This window comes from Choloepus didactylus, chromosome 14 (genome assembly GCF_015220235.1).
Source record: "Choloepus didactylus isolate mChoDid1 chromosome 14, mChoDid1.pri, whole genome shotgun sequence".
NCBI lineage: Eukaryota > Metazoa > Chordata > Mammalia > Pilosa > Megalonychidae > Choloepus > Choloepus didactylus.
Window position 1 is genome coordinate 88,002,855 of NC_051320.1, and position 25,001 is coordinate 88,027,855.

Genomic DNA, 25,001 nt, shown 5'->3' on the forward strand with positions numbered 1-25,001 from the left:
AAAAAAAAAAAAAAAAAAAAATTGTGTAAGAAACCTGGAGTAACCAAAACAATTTGAAAAAGAATAAAGTTGAACGATTCAGGCTGCTGATTTCAAAACTTAGTACAAAGCTGCAGTAATCAGGACAGTCTGGTATTGGCAGAAGGGGACAAGTTATCAACATACCTTATCATTGATGATATCCTCCACCACCTGGTCAAGATGGTGTTTGCCAGCTTCCTCAGTTGTAAAGCTACTTTCCCCCGTTTCCCATCCTCTAATCTTAGGACCAGACCCAGCTAGGACCTAAAAGCAGTTATAGCTCATACTTAAGAGGTTGAGGAGTTTAAGCTCCACCTCCTTGAGGGGGGAGTATCTACATAAATTACCATAAGGGAAGCATTTCATTAGTAGTCCTGTGAAATAAAAGACAGGGTTCTGGGGTAAACTTAGTTTGGGAAACACTAAGTTAAACAAAAAGCGTTTCTTTACTATGTTACTTCACTGAGTCTTTATTATGCTAATACACATTACGATACTCCAACTTGGGATACATGTTGCACAATTTTGCAAATTTCTTTTTAACCACAGAACCCTTTTCCCCTGTTGTCCCTTTGCTCCTGTTGTACTCTAAAAATGCTTCTCAAGCCTCATAATTATCTGGAAAGTTTACAAGACTGATTCTCACTAGATCTGAATTAGTATCTCAAGGGTCTGGATCTAGGACTTTGTATTTAAAAAAAATCACCTCCCCACCAAGTGATTCTGAGGTTGACTCTCAAGAGAGGTGACTTGAGAGCAGGCAGAACTTGCTAATTAGAGTACAAGGACTGACGGACCTAGGGGCTGTCCCGTTCACCCTTGTTTCACTGATTCAGCAAACATCAATGTGCCCCTGGCAGAGGGGAGACAAGAAGTGAGGGAGGCACGCTAGGCACACTAGGTCCCTGTTCTCAGGGAATTCACATTCTTTTAGGGTGAGATAGATCATTAACATTTTGACAAGTGAACAGATAATTCATCTGGTGGTGATAAGGGTTCTGAAGAAAATTAAAGCAGGGTCATGTGATAGAGGGTTTATAGATATTTGAATGGGATGGCCAAGGAAGGTCTCCCTGATGATTTGACATTTGAAAGAATTCCAGAAAGAATAAAGGGCACGTGTTATGAGGGTATCATTAGAAGGCTGTACTAGGCAGGGTGAACAGGGAGTGCAAAGGCCCCAAGGCAGCAGTGGGTTTAGCACAGAAGGGACTTGATCACTGCACTGGATACTTGGGCAAGGAAAAGACAGAAAGACTGGGGAAGGACATACCAGACAGTGGGTAGAGCAGAAACACATGTGTAGTCGTACATGAGCATTATGTGTTCTGAAATGCTGAGTTAGCTTCCCTGGAACAGAGAGTTTATGTCAGGAAATAAAAATACAATGGAAAGGTGGAATCCCTGGGGGGACCCCAAGTCCCCTAGTGGGACTCCACATCCCTCGAACTCCAGGCAGAGGTGCTTAAACAGTATCTGTAACAATCTGTAACAGGGAGTCACTGAGGCTTTAAATTAAGGATACTGCATGGTAAAATTGAATTTTAAGCAAGATATGCTGGCTTTTATATGCTTTGTGAGATGATGGGAAAAGGAGGTGATAGATAAAGGAGTACTTATCATGGACAGAGAAAATGAACAAATCCTAATCACAGAGCCACCTAAGGCAAGGAATCCACCCGTCAATTACAGCTTCATTAATTATGAAATAACCACTGCATGAAAATAAAATCTGAATTACCTTGCACATGCAGAAATGATTAAGCACGCAGCAAGCAGGATTGCTTGAAGAGAGACCTCTTCCAACAAACCAGTTCCTAACAGCAAAACAAAAATAAATGAATCAGAAATCATGGCTGATCAACAACAAACTATCCTAAAATTTAGGATACCCTGCAAGGTTATCTGAGTTCTCTCAAGTTTGAGGGAAATGATGAAATTTGTCCAAGGTCATACAGCTATGAGGTAAAACGACTTCCAGCCAGAACACAATGTTTTGCCTGAAATTGGGCAGAGAAAGAGAATCTCAACTAGACTTACTGGGAGTTTCTAAAGGCCACAAAAAGACAACCTACATGATGGACTATTTGTCCTTGCCAAACTTTTTGCTATCAATAAAATCTTTCAGTGCTGTTGTGCTACATGGAAATGATTGCAAATCTATACTACCATATACTACCTACAGACTATAGTTATAAACATAAGAATTAAAGCAGTCATGAACCTGAATTTTATTCTAACCACCTAAAAGAAGTCAGAGCTGCCTAATGATTACCAGATAAAGATTGAAAGGAAAGTATAAACAGACCTCAACTTAATTTTTGCTGAATTCTTCAAAAGCTCAATTTTACAACTGCTGTTTTTAAACTTGGAATGGCTTTATGCTATGAATGTATTTATTTTTGCCGCATATGCTATGAATGAGGATTGGGTCAGCTAACAAAACCCACTTAGCCCGTAACTCGGGTGCAATACTAAAGATTGAAAATCCCTAGCAGTAGGGAATGAAGTCACTGCAGATGTGTAGGATTTCATGAATACCGTGAAGTGAATAAGTTATTGTGGGTTCAACTGAACACTCAGCCATCCTTCTAAAATGTGTTTCTATTTTTAGGCTCCCTGATTTCATGTGGAATTTGGAAAACATGGAAATAATCCCAGCTCGAAAAACTGCAAAGCTCACTAGACTTGGGTATTGAAGGACTACTGGGTTTAAATTCAATTTCTCAATGATACAAGTTGTGTGGTTTTGGATGAGTTATTCATTGATTCATTCCTTCAGTACTATTTACTTAGTTCCTATTTTGCTTAGCTCAAGTGTAACCTCCTTCAGGAAGTCTACCTAGATTTCTCCAACTCCCTGCTGACCTTTAGCTGCTCATTCTCTGTATTCTCAATGATTCAGTCAGGTCTCCATCAGAGCTCTTTTCACACTGAATTTAAATACTCTGTGTGAAATATTCTGTGTGAAATATTCTGTATTCTGTACCCCCCACCCCAATCCATGAGGCAACAGGCTTGTTGAGAATAGTAGGCGTCTTGTCTATTTTCTGTTCTTTGGTGACAGCACACGTGTTTTCCTTGGAGGATCACCTCTCTCCCTCTCCTAATCCATTTCAGGGGGAATGACTGACTCCCGTGATTTCCCTCTTGAGGAGCTATTTGGAGTTTCACATACTTATCAACAAAATGGTGGGTTAGTAACGGAAATGAGATCCTTCCTCCAAACCAATAAAACAGTCTAGGCCTCTTGCCATAACTCTATAATGATATCATCTCTTTTTACTGAACTGGCAATTGGAAAGTTGTAGGCACAGAGGAATCTACGCACTGGAGAGCAGCACAGAGAGAGATAGCCTATTAGAGTCACGCTAACACAGAAAAGAAGAGAGACCACAAGTATCAGGCTGACACAATCCTGGTGACATTTTTTGAGCCCTTGGATCAACCCATGCTTGAAGTCTAGGCCTGGAATTTTCATTTACATAAGCCAACTAATTGCCTGCCCTGAAGGTGCTCACTGACAGATGGGGGAGACACAGAAGTCAACATGAAGCACCAGGACAGAGGGTCAAATTAGTTAATGATTAATCCATTTTGAATTGGGTTTCCATCAGTTGGAACTCAAAAAGTCCTAATTAATCCGACAATGTCATGCTTGCCTATATCTTTAGCACCTGGAACATCACTGGAACAGAATGGACACTCAAAACTGTGTGTGAAGGAATTAATGGAAGCTGCTGAGATAAAGTAGAATCAGATGGAGGCCCTGTCCACTGAGGGCTCCAAAGCCAGGGAGGAAGTGGAAAATATAGTTTCAGAAGAGGGATACACAAAGCCCTAGGGAATCACAGAGAAGTTTATTGCCATCTGTACCAGCCAAGAGGCGGCAGAGAGGCCTCACGGAGGTGGTGTCATTTGGTTTTGGCATTGAGGAAGTGAAGTGCATGCACAAAGGCTCACATGACCCACCTGACCTTCAGCATTCTTATCAGTAAAATGGAGATGTACACTTACCCATCTTCCTGCAACAGACAGGCACTGTGCAGTGCTCGGTGCCAGGTTCTACGCAGGGAGCTTGGAATTCAAGGATGGCTAAGACATCGTGCCTGCCCTTAAGTGCTCACTGACTGATGGGGAGACACAGAAGTCAACAAGAAGCACCAGTGCAGAGGATCAAAGGGAATGGGAGAGGGGGTCCCTGGGAGAACAAGGGGCACCAGGAGGAGTCACCGGACCCGCTCTACAAAGCATAGAGGGTGCTGTCTGGAGGAGGCGGCTGCCATGCTGTATTTTGTATGCAAAACCTGACACTGTCAAAACAGTTTAAAGCTGCTTGTTCCGTCATCTCAGCACTTGGAAAGGGAAGGAAAAGCCCCTTTGACACTTATTTCCCAGCTGTACTAGAAACAAAAGAGAGCAGGGCATGTTGGTTTTAGGGAAATGAAGAGAAAATACTATTTTTCCATTTAATCTCAGTCTTATATAATAATAATCTCACATTTACTGAGTGTTCAATATATGTGACACACTGTATTGAATGTTTTACATGCATTATCTTAGTCATCACAAGGTAGGAACTATTATTATCTCCATTTTACAGATGAAAATTTTAAGTTTTAGAGAATTCTGTAAACTGTTGTAGAGTTACAGCTAACAAGCAGGGGAGCTGGGATTGAACCTTGGCAAGTGATGACAGAGTCAGCTTTCTTCACCTTCATGCAACACTGTGTCCAAACATGATTAATCAGATACTCACCAACTAGAGGTTAAGGAACATGCTTGTTGAATTTATTCTAGATTTGCTACTCACAGAAAATCCCTTTCTGGTAAAACTTTTTATTCTGAAATACTTCCAAACTTACAGGACAGTTACAAATATAATACAAACCCCATACAAAGATTACAACATACTCCTACCTACCCAGATACCCGTATATCCACCAATTTAACATTTTGCCACATTGTCTATTATCCAACTATCTATATCTATATCTATCTATCTGTCTATCTATCTATCTATCTATCTATCTATGTCAGTTTGGATATATTCTGTCCTCCAATGTATTGCCCCACAAGAACATGGCACTTTGGAGGAGCCTCCCTGATCTTTCTACACCTGTGTCTTGTCTTGGGCATGCATGTGTGATGCCAGGAACTCCCCCAGACACAGTTCAAAATATCCCACCTTCCCTAGGAAATAGTTTCCTTATGGCCCCGGAGACTGCACTGTATATCCTTCAACCAGTAATCCCTTGCTCCAGGCAGCATGACTTGACAGCTTTCCCACAGCTTTCTGCAGGAGAGCTTAGAGGGCTGACCGATGGCGTGTCCCTCCGGTCACCACCAGACAGATTGGGCCAGACATCCATGTTCCCAGTATGTGCGTGGAAGTTACTCTGCTTCCTCAGAAACAGGACCAGGGATCTGTTCTGTGGGTGTGGGCCGGCTCCCAGTGAGGGGTGGGGAGGAGGTCACTGGGTGTCAGGAGGTCCTACTGCTTCTCAGTAGGCGCTTGCCCTGTTACTGCAGTCCTTTAACCATTTTCTGGAGCTTTGAGAAGAACATTTTTGTCACTTCTTGCTGGCTGTTTAAAGCTTCTGCATCGGGAAATACCTTTTATCTTTTCACTTTTCCTTGCCAGGGGCATAGCATGAACGGATGCTTTTTCCTTTTTCTTTACCTTTTTCTCCCTTACCATAGAGTATGTAAATAGCTACTAAGTATAAAGAGTAAAACAATTGCTACCTATCTTAATCAAAGCCTAACATTTTGGCATATGTCTTTGGGGTTTTAAAAAATAAACAGAACCAGCTGGTCCTTCCCTTTTGAAGCCTCTGGGGTCACACCCCAAGGACTGCCAGCCCCTCTGCGATGAGTCAGTGGGTCCGGGGAGCGACCCCAGGGCTGCCCTTCCTAGCACAGGTTGGTACCAGCCCCTGCATGTTCATTAGCCATCTCCACGTCAACCCCAAGCCCTGAAAGCAAGAATTCCTCGGGTGTGGCAAAGATGAAAATACAACAGCTCTGAACTCACTTGAGTGATCCAAAATGTTCCCTTGGAAATGCTCAGATGGCATCAACTGGGTCTGAGGAGATGAGTCAGGGGAGTTTTCTCTGGGAGGCTCAGGTATCACGTGGCTGGAAAAAGAGGCTTCTGCAGACTCTGCATTCTGCTTCTCAGACTCCCAGTCTTCAGACAGAGAAGAACAGATGAAATCACCTCCTGGAAAAGCAGAAGGGTTCAGTGTGTGTGTGCGTGTTCATTGCATGATCGCTCATAATGACAACGATAGTAACGTGCTATTGGAGTGGGGTGGGAGAAAGATGGCTGGACAAAATGGCATTTCAATTTGTCCTCTTCTTAAAGGCTGAAGAGGAGGATATTCAGTGTAGAGATGAGCAAATACCAGAGGCATGAAAGTTGGGGAAATGAAGCCAACTCCCATGTGCTTAAAGGCCAGTGACCAAGAGGAGCCCAGTGAAAGATGAAGCTTGAAAACAGGACTGAGGGCAGGTCATAGAAGGCATTGAATTCTCTGAGGAGGAGTTTGCACCTTATGCTGCAGGCAATGGGGAGTCATGGAGGGCTTCTGAGTGAGGGTGGCACTATACAAACATTTTGCTGCATTGTTATATAGACAAAATAATGTGTGTTCTTGATCTGTGATAATACAAGGGTGTCCTAGAAAGGAGTCATGAAGTATGACCCAGGATCTGTGTAGAGAACAATAGCTCAAGTGATGTTTGGGATTGTGGCGGAGGGTTTAAGGAGCATGTTGTGGGTATGTGAGCCTCACAGCTTTAGAGCACAAACCTTTGTATCAGAGCCAACTCTTTCTTATACTTCTCATTCATTCATTTCACAAACTTTGTTGAGTATGACTATGTCAGGTACTGAGCTAGCTTCTGGGACACAATGGTAAAGTAGAAAGATGTCTCTATCTTATGGTGCTTTCATTCTGGATGGGGAGATGAAAAAGAACTGTCAGGAAGGAAATCCTCTTTCTATAAAATATTTCAAAATGCTGGATAAAATATAACAAACATCCATTTAAATGTGTGGCTGAGCACAAAGAAAGAGGGCTGTTCCCAGAGGCCAGGTCAAGAAATCCAGGGCTCTGAGAGTGAGCTGTGGTGGAGCTGCCCTGAGGGTGGGGACGGGGACTCACAAGTCTTGACATGAGGACTGTGATTTAAGGGACTCTTGAGAACAAAGAAAGGCCTTGGTCCCCAGACAGGCAGAGAATTGGGACTGAGCAGTGGGCATGGAATTTGGGGAAATTGTCCTAATTTATTTTACCTTGAGGATGCTCTGAACAGGACATGTAAAAGTGGGCATATACTGAACTCAGAAATTGTGGGAGACTCAGGTAGATGAGAGGAATACAAAGGAGAGTGAGACCCAGGTGCTAGCCAGGAGGAGGCCCCAATCGTGTGTGTGTGTGTGTGTGTGTGTGTGTGTGTGTGTGTGTGCATGCACATGTTCAGGTGGGGGGGTTGTTGCACACAGATAGAGGATACACATGTAAACAGATTATACCATTTTTCTTTGAAGAAATATACCATGATTTGGCAGAAACTTCAAGGCCTTTGGCTTCAGACAGACTGGAACATGAAACTTAGTAAGAGTAACATATGGCAATTGGCTTAAATTTTTTACCCTCAGTTTCCTTGTCTGTAAGATAAGACTACAGGGTCTACTTTCCATAATTGCTGTGATCATTGAATGAGACAGGGAAAGAACGTGAATGCCCTGAAATGTGGTGGGAATAAAGCTTCCATCATTCACAGGCATTACAAAAGCCCTAGCACCGAGTTACATGCCCAGCGGGGTTGGTGGCTCCATGGTGGGGCGAGAAGGGGACTGGTCAGTCATCACAGGAGCTTTCAAAGTGGAGGTGAGGAGAAATGGAGTTTATTACCCAAACTCATGAAAGGGTGTTTTTCGCTTGGAATTGGATTTCTAGGAAGTTGCTGGACTGTGAAGGGTGACTTGTCCTGTTTGCAGACATTTCCAGGCACAGTGTTTATCTCCCACGGATGCTCTAGTCCCCTGACCTCACCATACAGTGAGGTTCCTGCCAGAAGACAGTGCCCCAGAGGAGGGGAGGGGAACGGTTTCTCTGCCCCATTGCAGAACCCAATACAGAGCTAGCAAGTGGGTCTCCAGGGAAGGCAAACTTGAAGGGTGGTGGGAAATCTCCCCAGCTCCTAAGAGACAAAAGGAGGATGGCCAAGATATAAGGAATCAAGAGGGTTACTTTCACTATGTGGTAGAAATTTTCAGAGGAAAAAGCAGGGGGATCTGAGCAGTGCTACTTAAAAACCAGAAAGGCTTTCGGTGCATTGACTGATGTCATGGGATGTCTGGAGCATAAAATGATTAAAGAAAGACACCAGCTGGGAGGGGGTGACACCACTGAGGCAGTCCACAGGTGACGTCCCCAGAGAGGACCCCAACCCAGGGGAGCTCGGGAAGTGGAGCAGGAGCAGAGGAGAAGGCAAGAACTTCACAGAATGAGACAGGCAGGCCGATTATTCATTCTGTTCATAGCTCTTACGCCCACTGAACACACTGCACTGTATATGCAGCTGAAGGTGGGGAGTTAATTTAGATACTTCTGTGCCCTCGTCATGGTCTAGAGAAAGACAGATACACAAATAAACAAACAGCAATGAAGTAATTGCTATGATGAAAGCTGGCACAAGGTATTCCTTGGGAATCTAGGAAGGAGAGTCTGAGCTCTATGGGGAAATCCAGGAGGGCTTCACAGAGGAGGCCATATGTAAGTGTAAGCTTGAAGGATGAGTAGAAGTTCTTCCAGAGAGATAAGTAAAATGAGGACAGTCAGGTAGAGACACAAGAGGGAAGAGGAGGAGAGGGAGGAGGAGGAGGAGGAGGGGAACAAAGAAAAGGAAAGACTTCAGACTGTGACAGAACATGGTGGGTTCCCGAAATAGTGAGTCCTCCCGTGCGGCTAGACAGATCACATGAGTGTGGGATTCCTGGGAGATGATTCTGGCTGGACTGCTGGGCAGGAGTCAGAGCATGATGGGCCTTGTGGGTCATGCTCAGGAACAAAGATGTATGCTGTGGGCATCTTGGATCCAATAGAGGATTTTGAGTGTGAATGTAACGTGGTAAGATTTGTGTGTTAAAGTTCACTCACAAAGCAGTGAATGATTTGAAAGATGGGTCGGCCAGGAGCGTTCACAGTTCCAGGAGCTGTGAGGAACTGTGAACGCCAAGAGGCACCTGAAGAACTGGGGGAGACTTTGCCCACCGGGGAAGATTTGGTGATGTCTGAAACATTTGTCACAATTGGGGTGGGGGAGCTAATGGCATCCACTGGTTGGGGCCTGGCATGTTCTTACAATGCAAAGGACAACCCTCTATCAAATTCTTCAGCCCTAAATGTCAATAATGCTGAAGTTGAGAAACCCTGTCACAAAGAGAGCAGACCTACAATAATGCCTGAGGTGTCCTGATCATTAGACCTCTTTCCACAGCTCTGCCAAGCGCTTAGAAGTGGGGAACATCTGTCTGTATTCTCCTGGTGCTCTTATTCTCCCCAAAACACTGTTCTCTATCTTCACAGGACAAATCAAAATTCATAATTACATAATCATTATATAAACAAAAACTATATAACATGTCATCTGTGTGATAATGTCTTCAATGTTCATCTCCCTTACTGGACCCTAAGCTCCTTGAGGAAAGGCCACCTCCTGTGTGCAGGTCACCAGCAACCAGCACCCAGCTTATACTGGCACCCCATAAAAATGTCAAGGACTACAAAGTGGTGATGGGTTGAAGGCTGAGACATGTGAAGCTGCTATTCTGCAAATCCAACCTGGACCTGTTTCAACAGGACTAGATAACCATAGGGATAACGGGCCAATTGTCACCCCCATGGAATGCCAAGGCAACCTGGGTTCAAGGTTTCGAGCACGGAGAATGAATTCCTTCTGGCTGGGCTGACTCCCCAAGGCTGGCCGTCCTCCTCCTCAGCCTGGATGCTGTGCCAGTGAGCAGTGCCTCGGGACCGGGGAATCCCTGCCACTCTGCAGTTTCCCCTCCACCATCCCACCCCCAGCCTTCAGCCACTTGACAGCGTCACTGCCGGTTGCCATAGAGAAAGGAAGCCGAAGGTGAAATACACAGACTTGCTTGTCATGACCACACTGCAGAGGAGATCCTGGACGGCTCAAGAGAAGGCTAGCAATCAAGTTAATGTGGAAGTGTGAAAGAGCTGGGAACTTCGTGGCCAATTATATGTTCATGAGTTGGGAGATGTGGATAAGATTGTGACACTAACCATATCCCTGTGTGGTATCCCAAGGCTACCCTGTTGAACTTATAATTTTGCTATTGAGAGTTAAATGAAATTAAAAATTTATCCTATGTGGAATATTGGAAAATTTTCACAGAATCTTCTAAAAGAAGAGATGGCATTAAATAAGAGAATCACAACATTTTTAATATTACAGATAATGGCTTCCCCCTACGTGGGACATGACTCCCAGGGGTGTAAGTCTCCCTGGCAATGAGGGATAGAATTCCCAGGGATGAGCCTGGCCCTGGCATTGTGGGGTTGAGAATGCCATCTTGACCAAAAGGGAGAAAAGAAATGAAACAAAATAAAGTTTTAGCGGCTGAGAGATCTCAGAGTCGAAAGGACAATCTGGAGGTTATTCTTACACATTATATAGATATTCCTTTTTAGTTTCTAGTGTATTAGAATAGCTAGAAGGAAATACCTGAGTCTGTTGAACAGTAATCCAGTAGACTTGATTCTTGATAATTGTTTAACTATGTAGCTTTTATCGTATGACCGTGTGACAGTGAAAACCTGGTGACTGACACTCCATTTAACCAGTGTATGGGCAGATGAGTAATAAAATAATGACAAAAAAATCTATAAATAATAGGGGGGGATAAGGGGTATGGAATGGTTTGGGTGTTCTTTTTCATTTCTTTTTTTTCTTTTTTTAATATTTTTTTCTTTATTTTGGAGTAATAAAAATGCTCAAAAATTCATTGTGGAGATGAATGCACAACAGTATGATGATACTACATACCATCAATTATATACTTTGGATGGATTATATGGTGTGTGAGTATATCTCAATAAAATTGCATTTGAAAAAAAAGATATCAGACAAGATGTTTCATGTCCAAAAAGATATTTTTTTCTCCAACCTTAACAATAAATTAAAGCATTGTAATGCATAAAACATTTCAGGAAACAGCCCTAGCTGTATTATATTTGAAGATATTAATTTCATTCTGTTTCTGCTGATTTATTTAAACTAAATGTGGTTTACTTCTATCTTAAAAAGGATGGTTCTGTTTCTTCCAAACATAATATTTTCACAGCCTTGCATGTGAAATGGGCATTATTGTTTGCTATAGAGGGAAGCATAAAGCCACATGCAGATGTTGCCATCAAAGACATTTATGGGAAAAGCGTTGGCTCTAAAGAAAACAGCAGACCTCCAGCTTAGGAAGCTTGCCTGGAGCCATCTTGCTCTTCATAGGGCTGGCAGAAACGGTTCTGTCCTCCCTGTATGAATCCTCTTTCAATATGACTCATGGGTTCTGGAAACACATCCTGAGTTGCAGTATTGGGGTCTGAGGAGCTGCAAAATGTGATGGCTAAAGAATGAATTGCAACTAATGAGGAAAGGTGTCTCAACACAGCTGGGGAAGGGGTGAGCTGAGGACAAACAAAATAGGCACAGACACAAAAAATCCCATTTAGCCTGAAAAATGAAGCAAGAGAAAATCAGGGAAGTAATATTTGATTGCTTCCATTGCACAGAGAGAAAGCAGCAGCACAGTTTAATTTTGGATTCTTCTTGAGTCTTCTAACTAGGCAACATTTCCAGGAAAAAAATAAATAAATAAATAAAGTGCTGATAAAAGTCACAGGACCTTGGGTAAATCTGGGGAAGACGTGATTACAGTTGACAGCAAGGATGAAATTACTGTTGACTAATTACTGATTTTGGAGGGGGGTGAAGGTGGTTTGATATGTTATATTCAGAAGATATTTGGAAACCATGAGAATTTTAATAGGACACCTCATGTATGCATGCAGCACTGCTGTGGTCCAATTGCTTTAAAATTGTTTGGACATCTTTTGGAGAGGCAACTATGGAAAAATTAGGTAGTAATTTCCAAATATGTGAAAACTGACTTTTATAATAGTCATTCCCAAAGTGTAGTCAGTCAAATATCATGCTCCTGATTTTTTGTCATATCCCAGAACCAGCTTACAAATAGCCACTTAATATTTTCTTTAAATTGCCTCATTTTAGACTTACTGTAAAGGAAGTTTATAGCAATAACTTAAATGCCCTAAAGAGAAAGTAGATGTAAAAATAAACATGATTAAAAGAAGAGCTTATTGAATTTGCAGTGTGGTAGCAGAAAGCTGGGAGCCTGCTCTTATTTCGTTAAAACCAAAGGGAGTGTAGCAAGTGCTAGAGAGTCTTGAAGCTATAGATTCCAAACTGAGCCCTTCTCCTTGGTTTTATCGGAAGGATTGTGAAAGAATAGCAGGGAGAGCCTCAGCTTCTCTTTCACTGTGTGATTCCATGTTCATTCCTGCTGAATACCTAGAAGTATCTCCTGCCCACCTCCCACTTTGGGAAACATTGTTTTAGAATGGAAGTGAGACTTCCCCCATGTGCTCCAGAAAGCCAGGCTAGAAGCAAGAGATGGAAACTTTAAAAAGGCATATGATAGGTCAATATAAGCAAGACATTTCCATAGCAGTGTTAACCAATGAGAGGAAGAATCACCTTAAAAAGTCATACTATTGGTTTAGGTGATGAATGTACAACTATGTAACGGTACTGTGAACAATCGAATGTACGATTTGTTTTGTCTGACTGCATGGTATGTGAATATATCTCAATAAAATGAAGATTAAAAAAAAAAAAAGTCATGCTAATCCAAAATCAGCAAATCTAAAAAGACAGAAAGTAGGTTAGGGTTGCCAGGGGCTGGGGATGGGTAGGGGGAGGGGGAATGGGACATGACTCCTAATGGGTATGGGGTTTCTTTTGGAGAGATGAAAATGTTCTGGAATTAGATAGTGGTGATGCTTGTACAACCTTGTGAATACTCTGAAAATCACTGAATTGTACACGTCAAAATGGCGAAGTTTATGGCACGTGACTTACACCTCACTTTAAAAAATTAATGGGTACTCCTTATTATTGTAGGTATTTGTGCCAATCTCAGTGATGCTGGGGGTCAGAGAGATGACCCTTAGTTGCCTTCCAAATCTAAGTTTCCATACAAACCTTTTCTGCCAGAGACTTCTTTAAGGCTACAGGATACAGGAATTAACCTCCTTATCAAGCTGCCCACAATTAGCCATTTCTTCACCTTCTCTTCTTTCATGACACCACGTTCTGCTGGTTCCCACCTGAGACATCTTCCCCCAAGAGCCTCTTCCTGGCTGTACTATAATGGTTAAGAGCGCACACTCAAGATGCTTGGGCTCAAATCCAGGCCAGGCTGTGTGGCCCCCCCCAAAAAAGGTATCTAATCTGCTTGAGTTTCCGCCTCTATAAAATGGGGTAAGAATAGGAAGGCTCTCCTAGGCTTTGGAGGGAAGTGATGGCACAGCGTGTGTGGATTTGTTGGAATGCTGCTGGTCTGTAGCTCTCATTTACCATTATGGATAATTACCCACAGAGTCTCCTGAATTCTTTTCTTTGCTCTCCTTTCTGCTCATTTACTTGGTTTCCATAGGTGATTCCTTTATTCTGAAGACCTCTACAATCTCTCAGCTCGGTGCCCAAATCCATCTCTAGATTATTCCTTACTCCTGAGTTCCTTTCTCACATTTCCAAACCTCTACTGGCTCCTTGTGTTTCCAGTTACCTCTAATTCAACCCATGTGAAACAATTCATTATCTCTTTTCCTGACCCCAAAATCTGTTCATTTTTGCCTTTTTAGAGCTAATATATATGAAGCAGAACACCAGCCCCTGTGTGGATATGTACTTTTCATGAATTATTGCATTTTATCATACAACAGTACTTTGAGGTAGTTGGTATTATTTTCCTTATTTCATTGAGGAGGAAACTGAAGGTCAGAGAGGTTAACTAATTTACCCAAGGTGGGAAAAGGTAGTTCCAGGACTTAAATTCAGGTCCATCCAGCTCAAAAGCCTGTTGTCCTCATTACTCTGCCACACTGTCTACCCTGTCGTGGGGACTGGCAGAACTCTTCCTGCTGACCCCCAAATTAAACACATCAGTTTTCATTGATTTCTGCCCATTTTCTCACTACTACATTCAATCTGTCACCAACTTGTCAATTCTACCTTGAAAATATTCCTTAAATCTCTTTCTTCTTCTCTATTTCCAGAATCACTTCCTTGGTGTGCTTATTGGTTTTAATTGCCTCTGTGTTCCCTTCGGTCCAGCCAATCCTCACTTCATATTGCTGCAAAGATCATCTTTGAAAATCCAAATCCAATTGTGCCGTCACCCTGTTTAAAATTCTTCAAAAGTATCCTCGATTGATTACATGAAATCCAACCTCATCAGCATGGCACAGAAAGTTCATCCAAAGTCCACAGTCTGTTTTTCCAGGCTCATTACCCATGCACTTGCCTCTTTCTCCTCTCTTTGTCTTGCTCATACATCCTTGTTAGTGTGTGGAATGAGAATGCATACAATCAATTGTTTGTTTAAAGAATTGTTTCTTCACCTAAGAATTTATTCTGTTTTTAGAACTAATTTAGTATTATACACACACACTCAAACACAAATGAGTGCGTGTAAAAAATGGTGAAATCTTAATTGCACTATGCCAATCCCTATTTCCTGGTGTAGGTAGTATAGGATAGTTGCATAATTTTTAATGGTGGGGGAAGGTGGATGAAGGGTATATGGAACGTCTCTACTATTTTTGCAGCTTCTTGAGAGTCTATAATTACTTCCAAAAAAACCCAATAATCACCCAATATAGTATTTGAGTTTTCTGCCCAGGAAGCAGTTTGAAAAAATTCATACACATATAAGTACTGTACATTTAAATTGCTGTATTCTTTTATGATGTGACTCTTCTTGTTTGCTCTTTGAGGCTAGGCTATGAGGTATATGCTGGGTCTCACCTTGGACTGGAGCACAAAAACTTTACTATAACAGAGCAACATCTGTGCTTTCAAATCAGACAGACCTGGGTGGAATTCCCACCCAGCTATTTATAATTAAAGGAACTTGGGTAAGTACCTTAACATCAGTGTCCTCATATTTACCATAAAGAAGATTATATGACCTATTTCCTAGGGCTTTTGGGGAGATTTAAGCAAGATTGTATGTAAAGTGCTCATCATGTAATAAACATCCTTGATTCCTCTCTGTCACAGCCCACATCTGATCCATCAGGAAATTCCGTTGGCTCAGCCCTTGAAATGTATCCAGAATCCTACCACTTCAAGGCACCCCCTGTTATTATCGACTTGTTTCAATCTACAACCATCTCCTACCTGAATCACATCAACAGCCTCTTAACTTGTTTCCTTGCCTCCACCTCTGAAATCTTACATCTAATCTCAACACAGCTGCCAGAGTTATCCTGTCAAAATGGAAATGGAGTCATGCTACGCCTTTGCCAAAAACCCTCCAAGGGTTTCTCCTTTCACTCAGAGAAGGTAAAGCCTTTGCAATGGCCCTGCAGGGCTACCTGCCCTTCCGCTCTCTCATTCCTCACCCCCCACCTCTGAGAGTAGGTCCTTCCCTGGCTTCTCACCCTCGCTCAGCCCCAGGGAGGCTCCCAGCCCAGGAACTTTGCACCTGCTCTTCGCTTGCTGGATGGCCTGTCCCCCAGACACCTGCACAGCTGCTTCCCTCTGTCTTTTAAGCCATTGCTCAAAAGCCAGTTTTCAATGAGGCTTCCCTATCTACCATACCACTTGTGGAGGTTTGAAGCTGGATGTACCCCAGAAAAATGTGTTCTTAAATTTAATCCATTCCATTGGGTGTGGACCCTTTGTAAGTAGGACATTTTGAGGAGGTTACTTCAATTAAGGTGTGACCCACCTCATTCAGGATAGATCTTAACCCTCTTACTGGAGTCCTTTCTGAATGGAATGACTACAGAGAGAGAGAAAGCCACAGGAGCAAGAAGCTTAAAGCAATGAAACCCAGAAGAGAAGGGAGAGACCAGCAGATGCCACCAAGTGCCTTGCCATGTGGCAGAGTCAAGGATCGCTGGCAGCTGGTCTTCAGGAAGAAAGCATCACCTTGATGATGCCTTGATTTGGATATTTTTCTCAGCCTCAGAACTGTTAGCTAATAAATTCCCAATGTTAAGCCAACCCATTTCATGGTCTCTGCTTTCAGCAGCCTAGGAAACTAAAACACCACTTACCACTTTTTAGCATGTGATAAAATTTATTTTTTTGTCTATCTCTCCTGACTAGAATGCAGAGTTTTGTCTGTTCAGTCACCTTGCCCCAGTGTATAGATTAGTACCTGGCACATAGTTGGTCCTCAATAAAATCTGAATGAATGAATGAATGAATGAATGAATTCCAGCAGAGCAAGCAACTTGAGAAAAGCCATAGAAGGGTGGGAGAACATGGTCCATTCAGGAAACTGTGACCAGATCAGTATAAGAGTAGGATGTATGTAAAAGAATGGTATGAGATGAATTTGGATACAAGGATGATATCACAAACATGCAATATGTGCAGTTGCTTGGGGCCCTGCACTCAAAAAGGTCTTGTGCTTGGTTTAATGTGCTGCTGCCACTCTTTTGAAATTTTTAATAATTTTGAACAAGGGGCTCTGCATTTTCATTTTGCACTGGGACCTACAACTCATGTAGCTGAGAACAGTTCGAGAAATAGGAAATAAACAAAGGACCCTGTTTGCTGCATTAAGGAGTGGCAAGACCACATTTATGTTTTAGAAAGACTGCCCTTAACAGCAATTTGAAAGATGACATAGACATCCTACTTATCCTATAAGCCCCACTCAGGTGTTACCTCCCTGTGAAACACTCTCAGCCACCTGCAGGCGGAGCTAATCACTACCCTCTGACATTCTTTAGGTACATTGCTCGTACATCTCTTACAGTGCTTAAGGCATTGTACTGTAATTATTTGCAAACATATTTGGGATGGTTAATCTTATGTACCAATTGGTTAACCTATAGTACCCAGTAATTTATTAAAACACTAATTGAAGTGTTGCTGTGAAGGTATTTTATAGATGTGGTTAACATTTACAGTCAGTTGACTTTAAGTAAAGGAGATTGCCTTCAATAATGCATGTGGGCTTCATGCAATCAGTTGAAGACCTTAAGAGCAAAAACTGAGGCTCCGAGAAGAAGAAATTCTGCCTCAAGACTGAAACATCAACTCCTCTCTGAATTGACAGCCTGCCTGCTTGCCCTACATATTCTGGACTTGGGAGTCCCTGCAATCATGCAAACCAGTGGCTTATTGTCTTATTCAGCTTTGAAGAATGTTCCACTTAGTACAGTGGCTGACACTTAACAGTACCCAATAAATTTGACAAGTGAGTGAATAAATTAAAGAATAGTTGTTAAATGGGTATATAATAAAAATCAATGTGGACATACAAACCTACTTTTATTTCAGGCCCCCTTGATGATGAAGTGATGGATGCTCAACTCTCCTACATTGACAGTAGAAGGAGGAGGAAGAGAAGAATAGGTAGGAGCCCCCTCACTCAGTCTTCTCATTCACCTCCATGCGATCTCTATCCTTCTCTTCCCAGCAGAAATCTCAAGCCCCTTTTATATACTTTGTGTCCATTTCCATACCTCCCACTCTCTCTTCAACCATTTCCAGTTCTCTTCTGCCTCCTTCATTCCACCACCAATAACCTCCAGGCCAGTGAGCCCAGTGGACACTTTCAGTCCTCATCCTACTTAACCCCTTCACATGATTCACCAATGTTGCCTGCTGCCTCCTTATTGAAACACTATGTTCCCTTGATTTTCATATTACAACACTGTTGGTTTTTCTTCCTCCACTCCAGATGCTTCTTCTCTATCTCATTTGCAGGTTGATCCTGTTCTATTCACCCATTCAATGTTTGAGCGCCTCAGAGTTCCATTCAAGGCCTTCTCCTGTGTCTACTCTATATCTTCTCCCTTGTCTATCTTATCCACTCCCCTGGCTTCAACTATCACCTAGATCCAGATGGCACACAGATGCGTAGCTCTAACTCAGACTCCCCTTCTGAGCTACGAATAATAAATATCACCATAACCTTAACATTGCCTCTTGGATGTTCTAAAGGAACTTGAACCTCGTGTTCAAACCGTGCATGCAGTCTTCCCTAACCTGACAAAACTACTTGCTAAGCTCCTCTGACCCTAGGTCTTTTGTGTTTCCTCCACCCTGAATGCTCTTACCTTCCCCTTCTGCCCAGCAAAAGCCCCACTTTTGATTTAGATCTCAGCTCAATTGCCAATATCAAACGGAAGTTTTCCCTGACTTTCTGAATGGGTCAAATCCCCATTACGGATCTTTTCAGCATCTCATTTACCACAATTTTGTTTTATATTGTTTGTGTGATCGTTTAACAAAGATCTTGGATATCCCAGTAAACTATAGGACCCAAGATGGCCAAGGTTATGTTTTTTGTATTCACTTTTGTATTTCCAGACCTATTGCAGTGCTTGAAAAATGGTAGGTATCCATTAAATATTTGTTGTTTCCATTCTAGTAATAAAAATAATTATAACTACAATTTCAGCCCCAGACATTGAACTGTGCCTTGCATTCATTATCCCATTAATCTTTAAGAGCCACTTTGAGTTCCCATCACTATGTGTTTATCTACATATAATATATAATTATACAGACATTATATACATTAATATTATCTGATGAGTATTACATAATGTGTATATAATATACCTAATATAAACATGTCATATATTTCACAAGATTATATACATGTAGTATTATATATACATACCTTGTTTTGAAAATGAGGAGATGGAAATTTAGCAGAGTTAAGTCATTTCCCAATGTATCCAAACTAGTACTTGAAAAAAAGTCTTCTAAATCTGATTCCAGCATCTTTTCTTGACCCATATCCCATGCAGAAAAGATGCATTGGAGATGTGCAAATATCCTCCAGGTATTATCAATTTAACAATTTACACATTTAAATTGAGCTATTGCATATAACATGGATGCATATTAATTTGGATCATATAAGTAGTGCAGAAACAATTTTAGGTGAATTTTTTAAATGTGGCCCATCCTCTCTTTCAAAATGACTGTCACCTCTGGATATTACATTGGTCCAGGACCACATAGTCACCACCACTCCTTCAGAAATGGCCTTTCACCAGAGGAATGGAAATTGAAACTCACCATCTTCATTGCAGTAGTAAGTGTCCAGCCTTCTGACCCCTTCCCACCAGATGTCCTCACTTGGGGAGGGGTCAGCCTCACCATACATGCTTCCATGTAACCAAGACTTAGACGCATGGAGATCGAAGAGAGAAGAAAGAGAACGGCGGATTCTCTTTTTCCTTCTAAATATTCTGGAGAGAAAAGAAAGTTGCAGGTTGAAACTGAACAGCAGTCACTCCAAGTTCGAAATAGAGAATCTAGTGAGTGTGATGTGATGCACAGAACACATCTCCACAGCCCAAGGACACAGGGCACATTTCATCTGTTCCCTCCATTAATTCTACAGATGCTACCTGAATTTCTACTGAATGCCAGGCACTGGGCTAAATGTCCAGAAAAACAAGATAAAAGACAAAACCCAGAGTAACAGAAGTTCACAATCTGGTATGGGAGAGACAAGAAGAAGGTAGGCACAGCTAGTGCTTGCATAGAGCTTATTCTGTCTCAGGTATCCTTCTTAGGGCTTGTGATGGTTTGAAGCTGAATGTAACCCAGAAAAACATGTTCTTAAAGCTGAAAACAACAGAACCTGGAAGAGGAGGGAGAGTAGAGGAGACGCCGCCATGTACCTTGCCACCTGACAAACTAAGGACCAAGGATCAGAATGCCGCAACCTCAGGGAGAAATCACACCACCTTGATGACATCTTGACATCTTGATTTGGACTTTCTTTTATCCTCAAAACTGTAACTAATAAATTCCAATTGTTTAAGCCAATCCATTGCCTGATATTTGCTTAGGCAGCCTAGGAAATCTCAACAGTGCTTTACATGTATTCATTTGCACTATCCTCAGAATAGTTTTGTGAAGTATTCGTTTTTCAGATGAGGAAACTGAGACAGCGGGAGGTTAAGTGATTTGCCTGAAGTCATGCAGCTTGTAATTGGCAGAACTAGGATACAAACCCAGGCAGTCTGGCTCCAGAGTCTCTGCTCCCAGTTGCTGCACTCTAAATGGGATGCCTGCTTTGAAAGAATTAACTAAAGAGCACTAGGAGGGGAGTCAAAGGAGTTAAGGAAGCCTTTCTGGAATAGGTGAGCCCTGAGTTGCATGAGACATCTGACCTGCTCACTGAGGAACAGGTAGATCTCATATTGGGTCATGTCAGTCAATGAGGCTGGAGAGGTGAAAGAGAATGCAGGTAATGAAGAACCTTGTATGCACGTTAGGGAGTTGAAAAATAAAGTTAGATCCAAGAAGGACCTCTGAAGCATGTTGGTGGGGCAGGAGAGGTGGTGACATGATTTGATTTGCATCTTTGAAAGATTTTTGGCCACAGAGGATGTCCTGGGAGACAACATGGAAGGCAGAGAGGCTCTTCAAAGTACACAGGGAATTAACTTTTGTTGAACGCCTGCCTGTGTTAAATGCCGTTTACTAGTGGGAAATGTTGAGGAATTGAACGGAATACAAGTTTCTTAACCTCCCTGTGTCTCAGTTTCCTCATCTGAAATATGGGGTAATAAAAGTACCTACTTCACAGAACTATTCTGAGTATAGTGTGAATTAATATATGTAAAGCATTGTTGTAGTTAGGAGGACAAAATGGAACAATTTTCCCACCACAAAGTTCTGTTTCTCATATGGAGGTGTCTACACCCAATACAAATACATTTTGAATTGTGTTTCCTTCAGTGTTTAGAGTGGATTACAATAAGCCCTGTGAATTCTTTGTCCCAATGATTCTCAAATGGGCAGATTTTGGCCCAGGGAACATCTGGCAATTTCTGAAGACATTTCTTTTTTTAATGGCACAGCATTGGAGGGTGCTACTGGTGTCTAGTGGGTAGAGGCTAGAGATGGTGTTGAACATCATACAATACACAGGATGGTTGCCCACAACAAAGAATTATCCAGTCCAAAATGTTAACAATGCTGCGATTGAGAAACTGTGCTTTATTTTAGTTTTCTGTATCATCAATTGGATGTCACAGCAAGTTGAGGAAGACAATCTAGTTCATAACACTGGAATAATTTTCTCTGTACAAACCAACTAAATTTAAATAGTTTTTAGGTTCTAAAATGAGAACTTCTTAACTAGAATAAGCAGGAATTAGGAGATTTTTATCTTTATTTATTTATTTATTAAATCACCCAACAAAGTTTTATTAAGCATCTATTATTGCCTAAGCACTAATCAAATTTACGACCAAAACAGATGGATAAGACATTATCTCTGACGTCAAGATCATACAATTTGAGGGGTGGGGGCAGTTAATCATGGTGGTCAAGAACATGAGCTCTGAAGGCAGACAAACTGGATTGGAATCTCTTGGCTCTACTTAATAGCTCCATCATCTTGGGAAAGTTACCTAACTTCTCTTGTATTTCTCCTCTGTTAAATAAGATTGGCAATAATAGAATCAGTCATAAGGTTTCAGAACAGGACTTGGGGATTCAATGACAGTATTTAATTTTATTGTATTTGTTTATTTAACAAATACTGGTGACTATGATTAAGGTACAGTGGGAGAAAAGGAAATCATGTAAAATTCTGTTCAAGGAAGGTGCCTAGGGAACGTAAGAACAACATGTTGGTAGCAGTCTGGAATGTACAGGAAAGCGAGTAATCCAGGAGGCAGGCAGGAAACTAAGGTGGCCATTGTAGAAATCTAAATGAGAGATGGTGATGGTCTGAATAAAAAGAGTAGCCATGGGGATAAGGAAGAGGGGAAAACAGCAAAATAATTTTAGGAAGTAGACTCATCTGGTCTTAGTAATTGTGGCAGAAACTGCAAACTTTCCACCCAATCCATTTGACTTCTCTTCCTGGGCACAGAACTTGTTCCAATTTTCCAGCCTCCCTTACCAGGAGGTATGACCAGGAGTCCCAGTTCTCCCCTCTAGAATGTGAGCAGAGTGATGTGTGCCCACCTGGGTGGGAGCCTTGAGGAAAGCCGGTGCTCTTCCACCTCACTTTCTATTTCAACCAGTTGGCTCCTAGCAAACTGGTCTCCCCCAGGCCAGTGTTGATAAGGCTCTAGCAGTTGGCAGAACCCTAAGACGAAAGGAACTTGAGTCTCTAAATCACTGCCTCAAAGTGGATTATCATCCAGACTGGAACACCCATCCTGGACCATAATATGAGCAAGAAAGAAAATTTGGTTTGGGATCTATAGTTCTACCACCAAATTAGCCTACCCTGACCAATACATGACCTATTGACTACAAAGGATATATGAATAAAAAGATAGAGCCTGGAGTGACAGATGGTGAGAATGTTGCCTGTCATCGAGAGAAAGAAGGCGTGAGTAGCAAGCTTGAAGGAAAATCACCCATTGCATTTTGGATGTATTGGATTTGAGATGCCTGCAGGAAATCCAAATGAAATTGTCCAGTAGGTCATTGGATAAATGGTCTAGTTCAGAAAGAGAACTAGGTTGGATATGTAAGTCTGGGGATCAGAGAGGTAAACTGGATTATTCAGCAAGAATTAATGCCCTCTGTCCCTCCCCCACCTCTCTAGGGAGAGCTCATTTCCCTGCCCCTTGACTCCAGCTCGCCCATATAGCTTGAACTGGCCAATGGGAAGTTAACAGATGGATACACCACAGAGGCTTGAAATATACTTGCTGTTGGGGTGTGTCCCCTCGCATTTCTGCAATTGCTATGAGAACACCGTATTCCACTGGTCCCAGAAGAATGAGACACGTGGAGCAGACATGATTCCAACCTGGAGCCAAGCTCAGCCCAGCCCAGACTAGATTTGCCTACTCCAACTGTTTTACACACACACGTGTACTCATGGTTATCTGTCACTGAGATTCTGTAGCTGTTTGTTATACAGAATTATTGTGTCAATAGCTGACTGATATAACCATCAGGTAGGTGGTTTTAGAAACCAAAAAAAATGGATATGATTGCCCAAATTTACACATCCATAAATGAACTCATTATCTTCTTTCCTTCAAACATGCTCCTATTTTATGTGATATTGGTGAATAACCCTACTATACATGCAGACAAAGCCACTCTTAAATTTCATGCCAGAGCCTTTCCTATCCTTAAATTCTCACACCCAAATAGTGGCCAAGCCCCACCTCTTTGCTATTCCTTATGGTCTTTCTTTCTTTCAATTCCTCGGTCTCCTACTTCCAATTTTCCCAACCTTCCTTACTCACATACCCACACTCCCAATAATCCATCCTCTACATTGTAATGAGTGTTTTCCTTCTAAGAATAAAGATGATCATTAGTCAATGACTCCTCTTTAACTAAACCTCCTTAGCCAGGAATCCAATCTCCTCCATCCAGCTCCTGCCTCTGTGTTCAGTTTTCTCTCTTGTTGAGCATCGCTTCCCATCCTATGTTGTGTTCCTAAAGCTACTTCCCTTTTCCCAAATTGCACAGGGTCTTTCAGAAATCCGTGCCTGTTCCTTCCCTCTATAAGATCCCACTCGAACTTTTACATCTGTCAAGACTCAAATCAATCACCATCATCTCCAGGAAGCTTGTTTTTCCCTGCACACATATCCCCGCACACACATGCAAACTGTACCCTAAAACAGATTTTTATCTGAGCACCGTATCACTTCATTACTTTTGTTTGTTTGCATGTTGGCTATCCCTGCCCCTTATTAGCCTTTGCATTTCCACAATCTGGAGCAATAATGGGATCCTTATAAATGACTATTGAATGAACAAATGAATAAATGAATAATTGGTGGTGGATTGGACTTCAGACTCTTTTAAGTAATATCTTCTACTCACCTAACTAAGTTCTCCTTATACGTCACACTGGTCTGGGATGGGCTCAGAGTTATATTGCCATCTTTGTCACAGAGAAAACTGTCTTCTGTCCAAATGTAATATCCATTGGTGAGGAGTCTGGGACTTCGGCGGCAGGTAAGGTAGAAACCTGTCACGGGATCTATGGAGCAGCATTCAAAGGAACTGTCACCATCTGGGAAATCACAGGTGAAACTATTGAGGGAATAAGGAAAGTCCATTAAATCTGTATCCAGTACATCTGGTCACACAAAAACCACATTTCTAGCCTCTTTCATTCATGGATACCAATTGTTTGACTGCTTGTTCCTCTTAACTTGCAAGGGGATCACCTCTTACCCGGGAGAGCGTTGAACATTTAGAGCTGCTTTCGCTTCAGAACTTTAAGGCAAATACTATTGCTAATCAGAATCTTCACTATATAATGAACCTAAACCCTAGACTCTAGTCCATTTTCTTGGATGAAAAATTACCGAACAGTCTTTCTGGGATGTTGGAAGCTCATAGGTCCCCCAACCTCACCCCTTTACTTTTACTTTTGTCACTGCAAATAGAGAAATTATAACTATACAGCCACCAGACACATGAGTTACATGGTGAGCATGCAGTCAAACAGAGCTTTTTGGCCTTTGCAAACTTTCTTCTAGGTCAGCTGGACTGATGGTTCCACAATTACCTTTCCCGGTTCAGTATCCAGAGTAGTCTCATATTTAGTTGGGTAAATCTGTATGTGTCTTACGACCTGCCCTTATGATTGGAAGGCAACTGAATTTATGATGATATTCTGAAAATCTTTAAATTCTTGGTGGAAG

General features: G+C 41.9%; 1 protein-coding gene across 4 annotated transcripts in view; it reads right to left on the reverse strand.

Annotated features, from left to right (window-relative positions):
* TMEM71 (transmembrane protein 71) overlaps window positions 1-25,001 on the reverse strand; it is a 36,248-nt gene that overhangs the window by 6,462 nt on the left and 4,785 nt on the right. For all 4 annotated transcript variants that reach the window (XM_037802868.1, XM_037802866.1, XM_037802867.1 and 1 more), the window contains 4 exons: window positions 24,172-24,384; window positions 19,420-19,592; window positions 6,059-6,247; window positions 1,763-1,838 (listed from right to left, as the gene is read on the reverse strand). In XM_037802868.1, coding sequence (XP_037658796.1) covers window positions 1,763-1,838; window positions 6,059-6,247; window positions 19,420-19,592; window positions 24,172-24,384 — 651 coding nt within the window. The remainder of the gene's footprint in view (window positions 1-1,762; window positions 1,839-6,058; window positions 6,248-19,419; window positions 19,593-24,171; window positions 24,385-25,001) is intronic.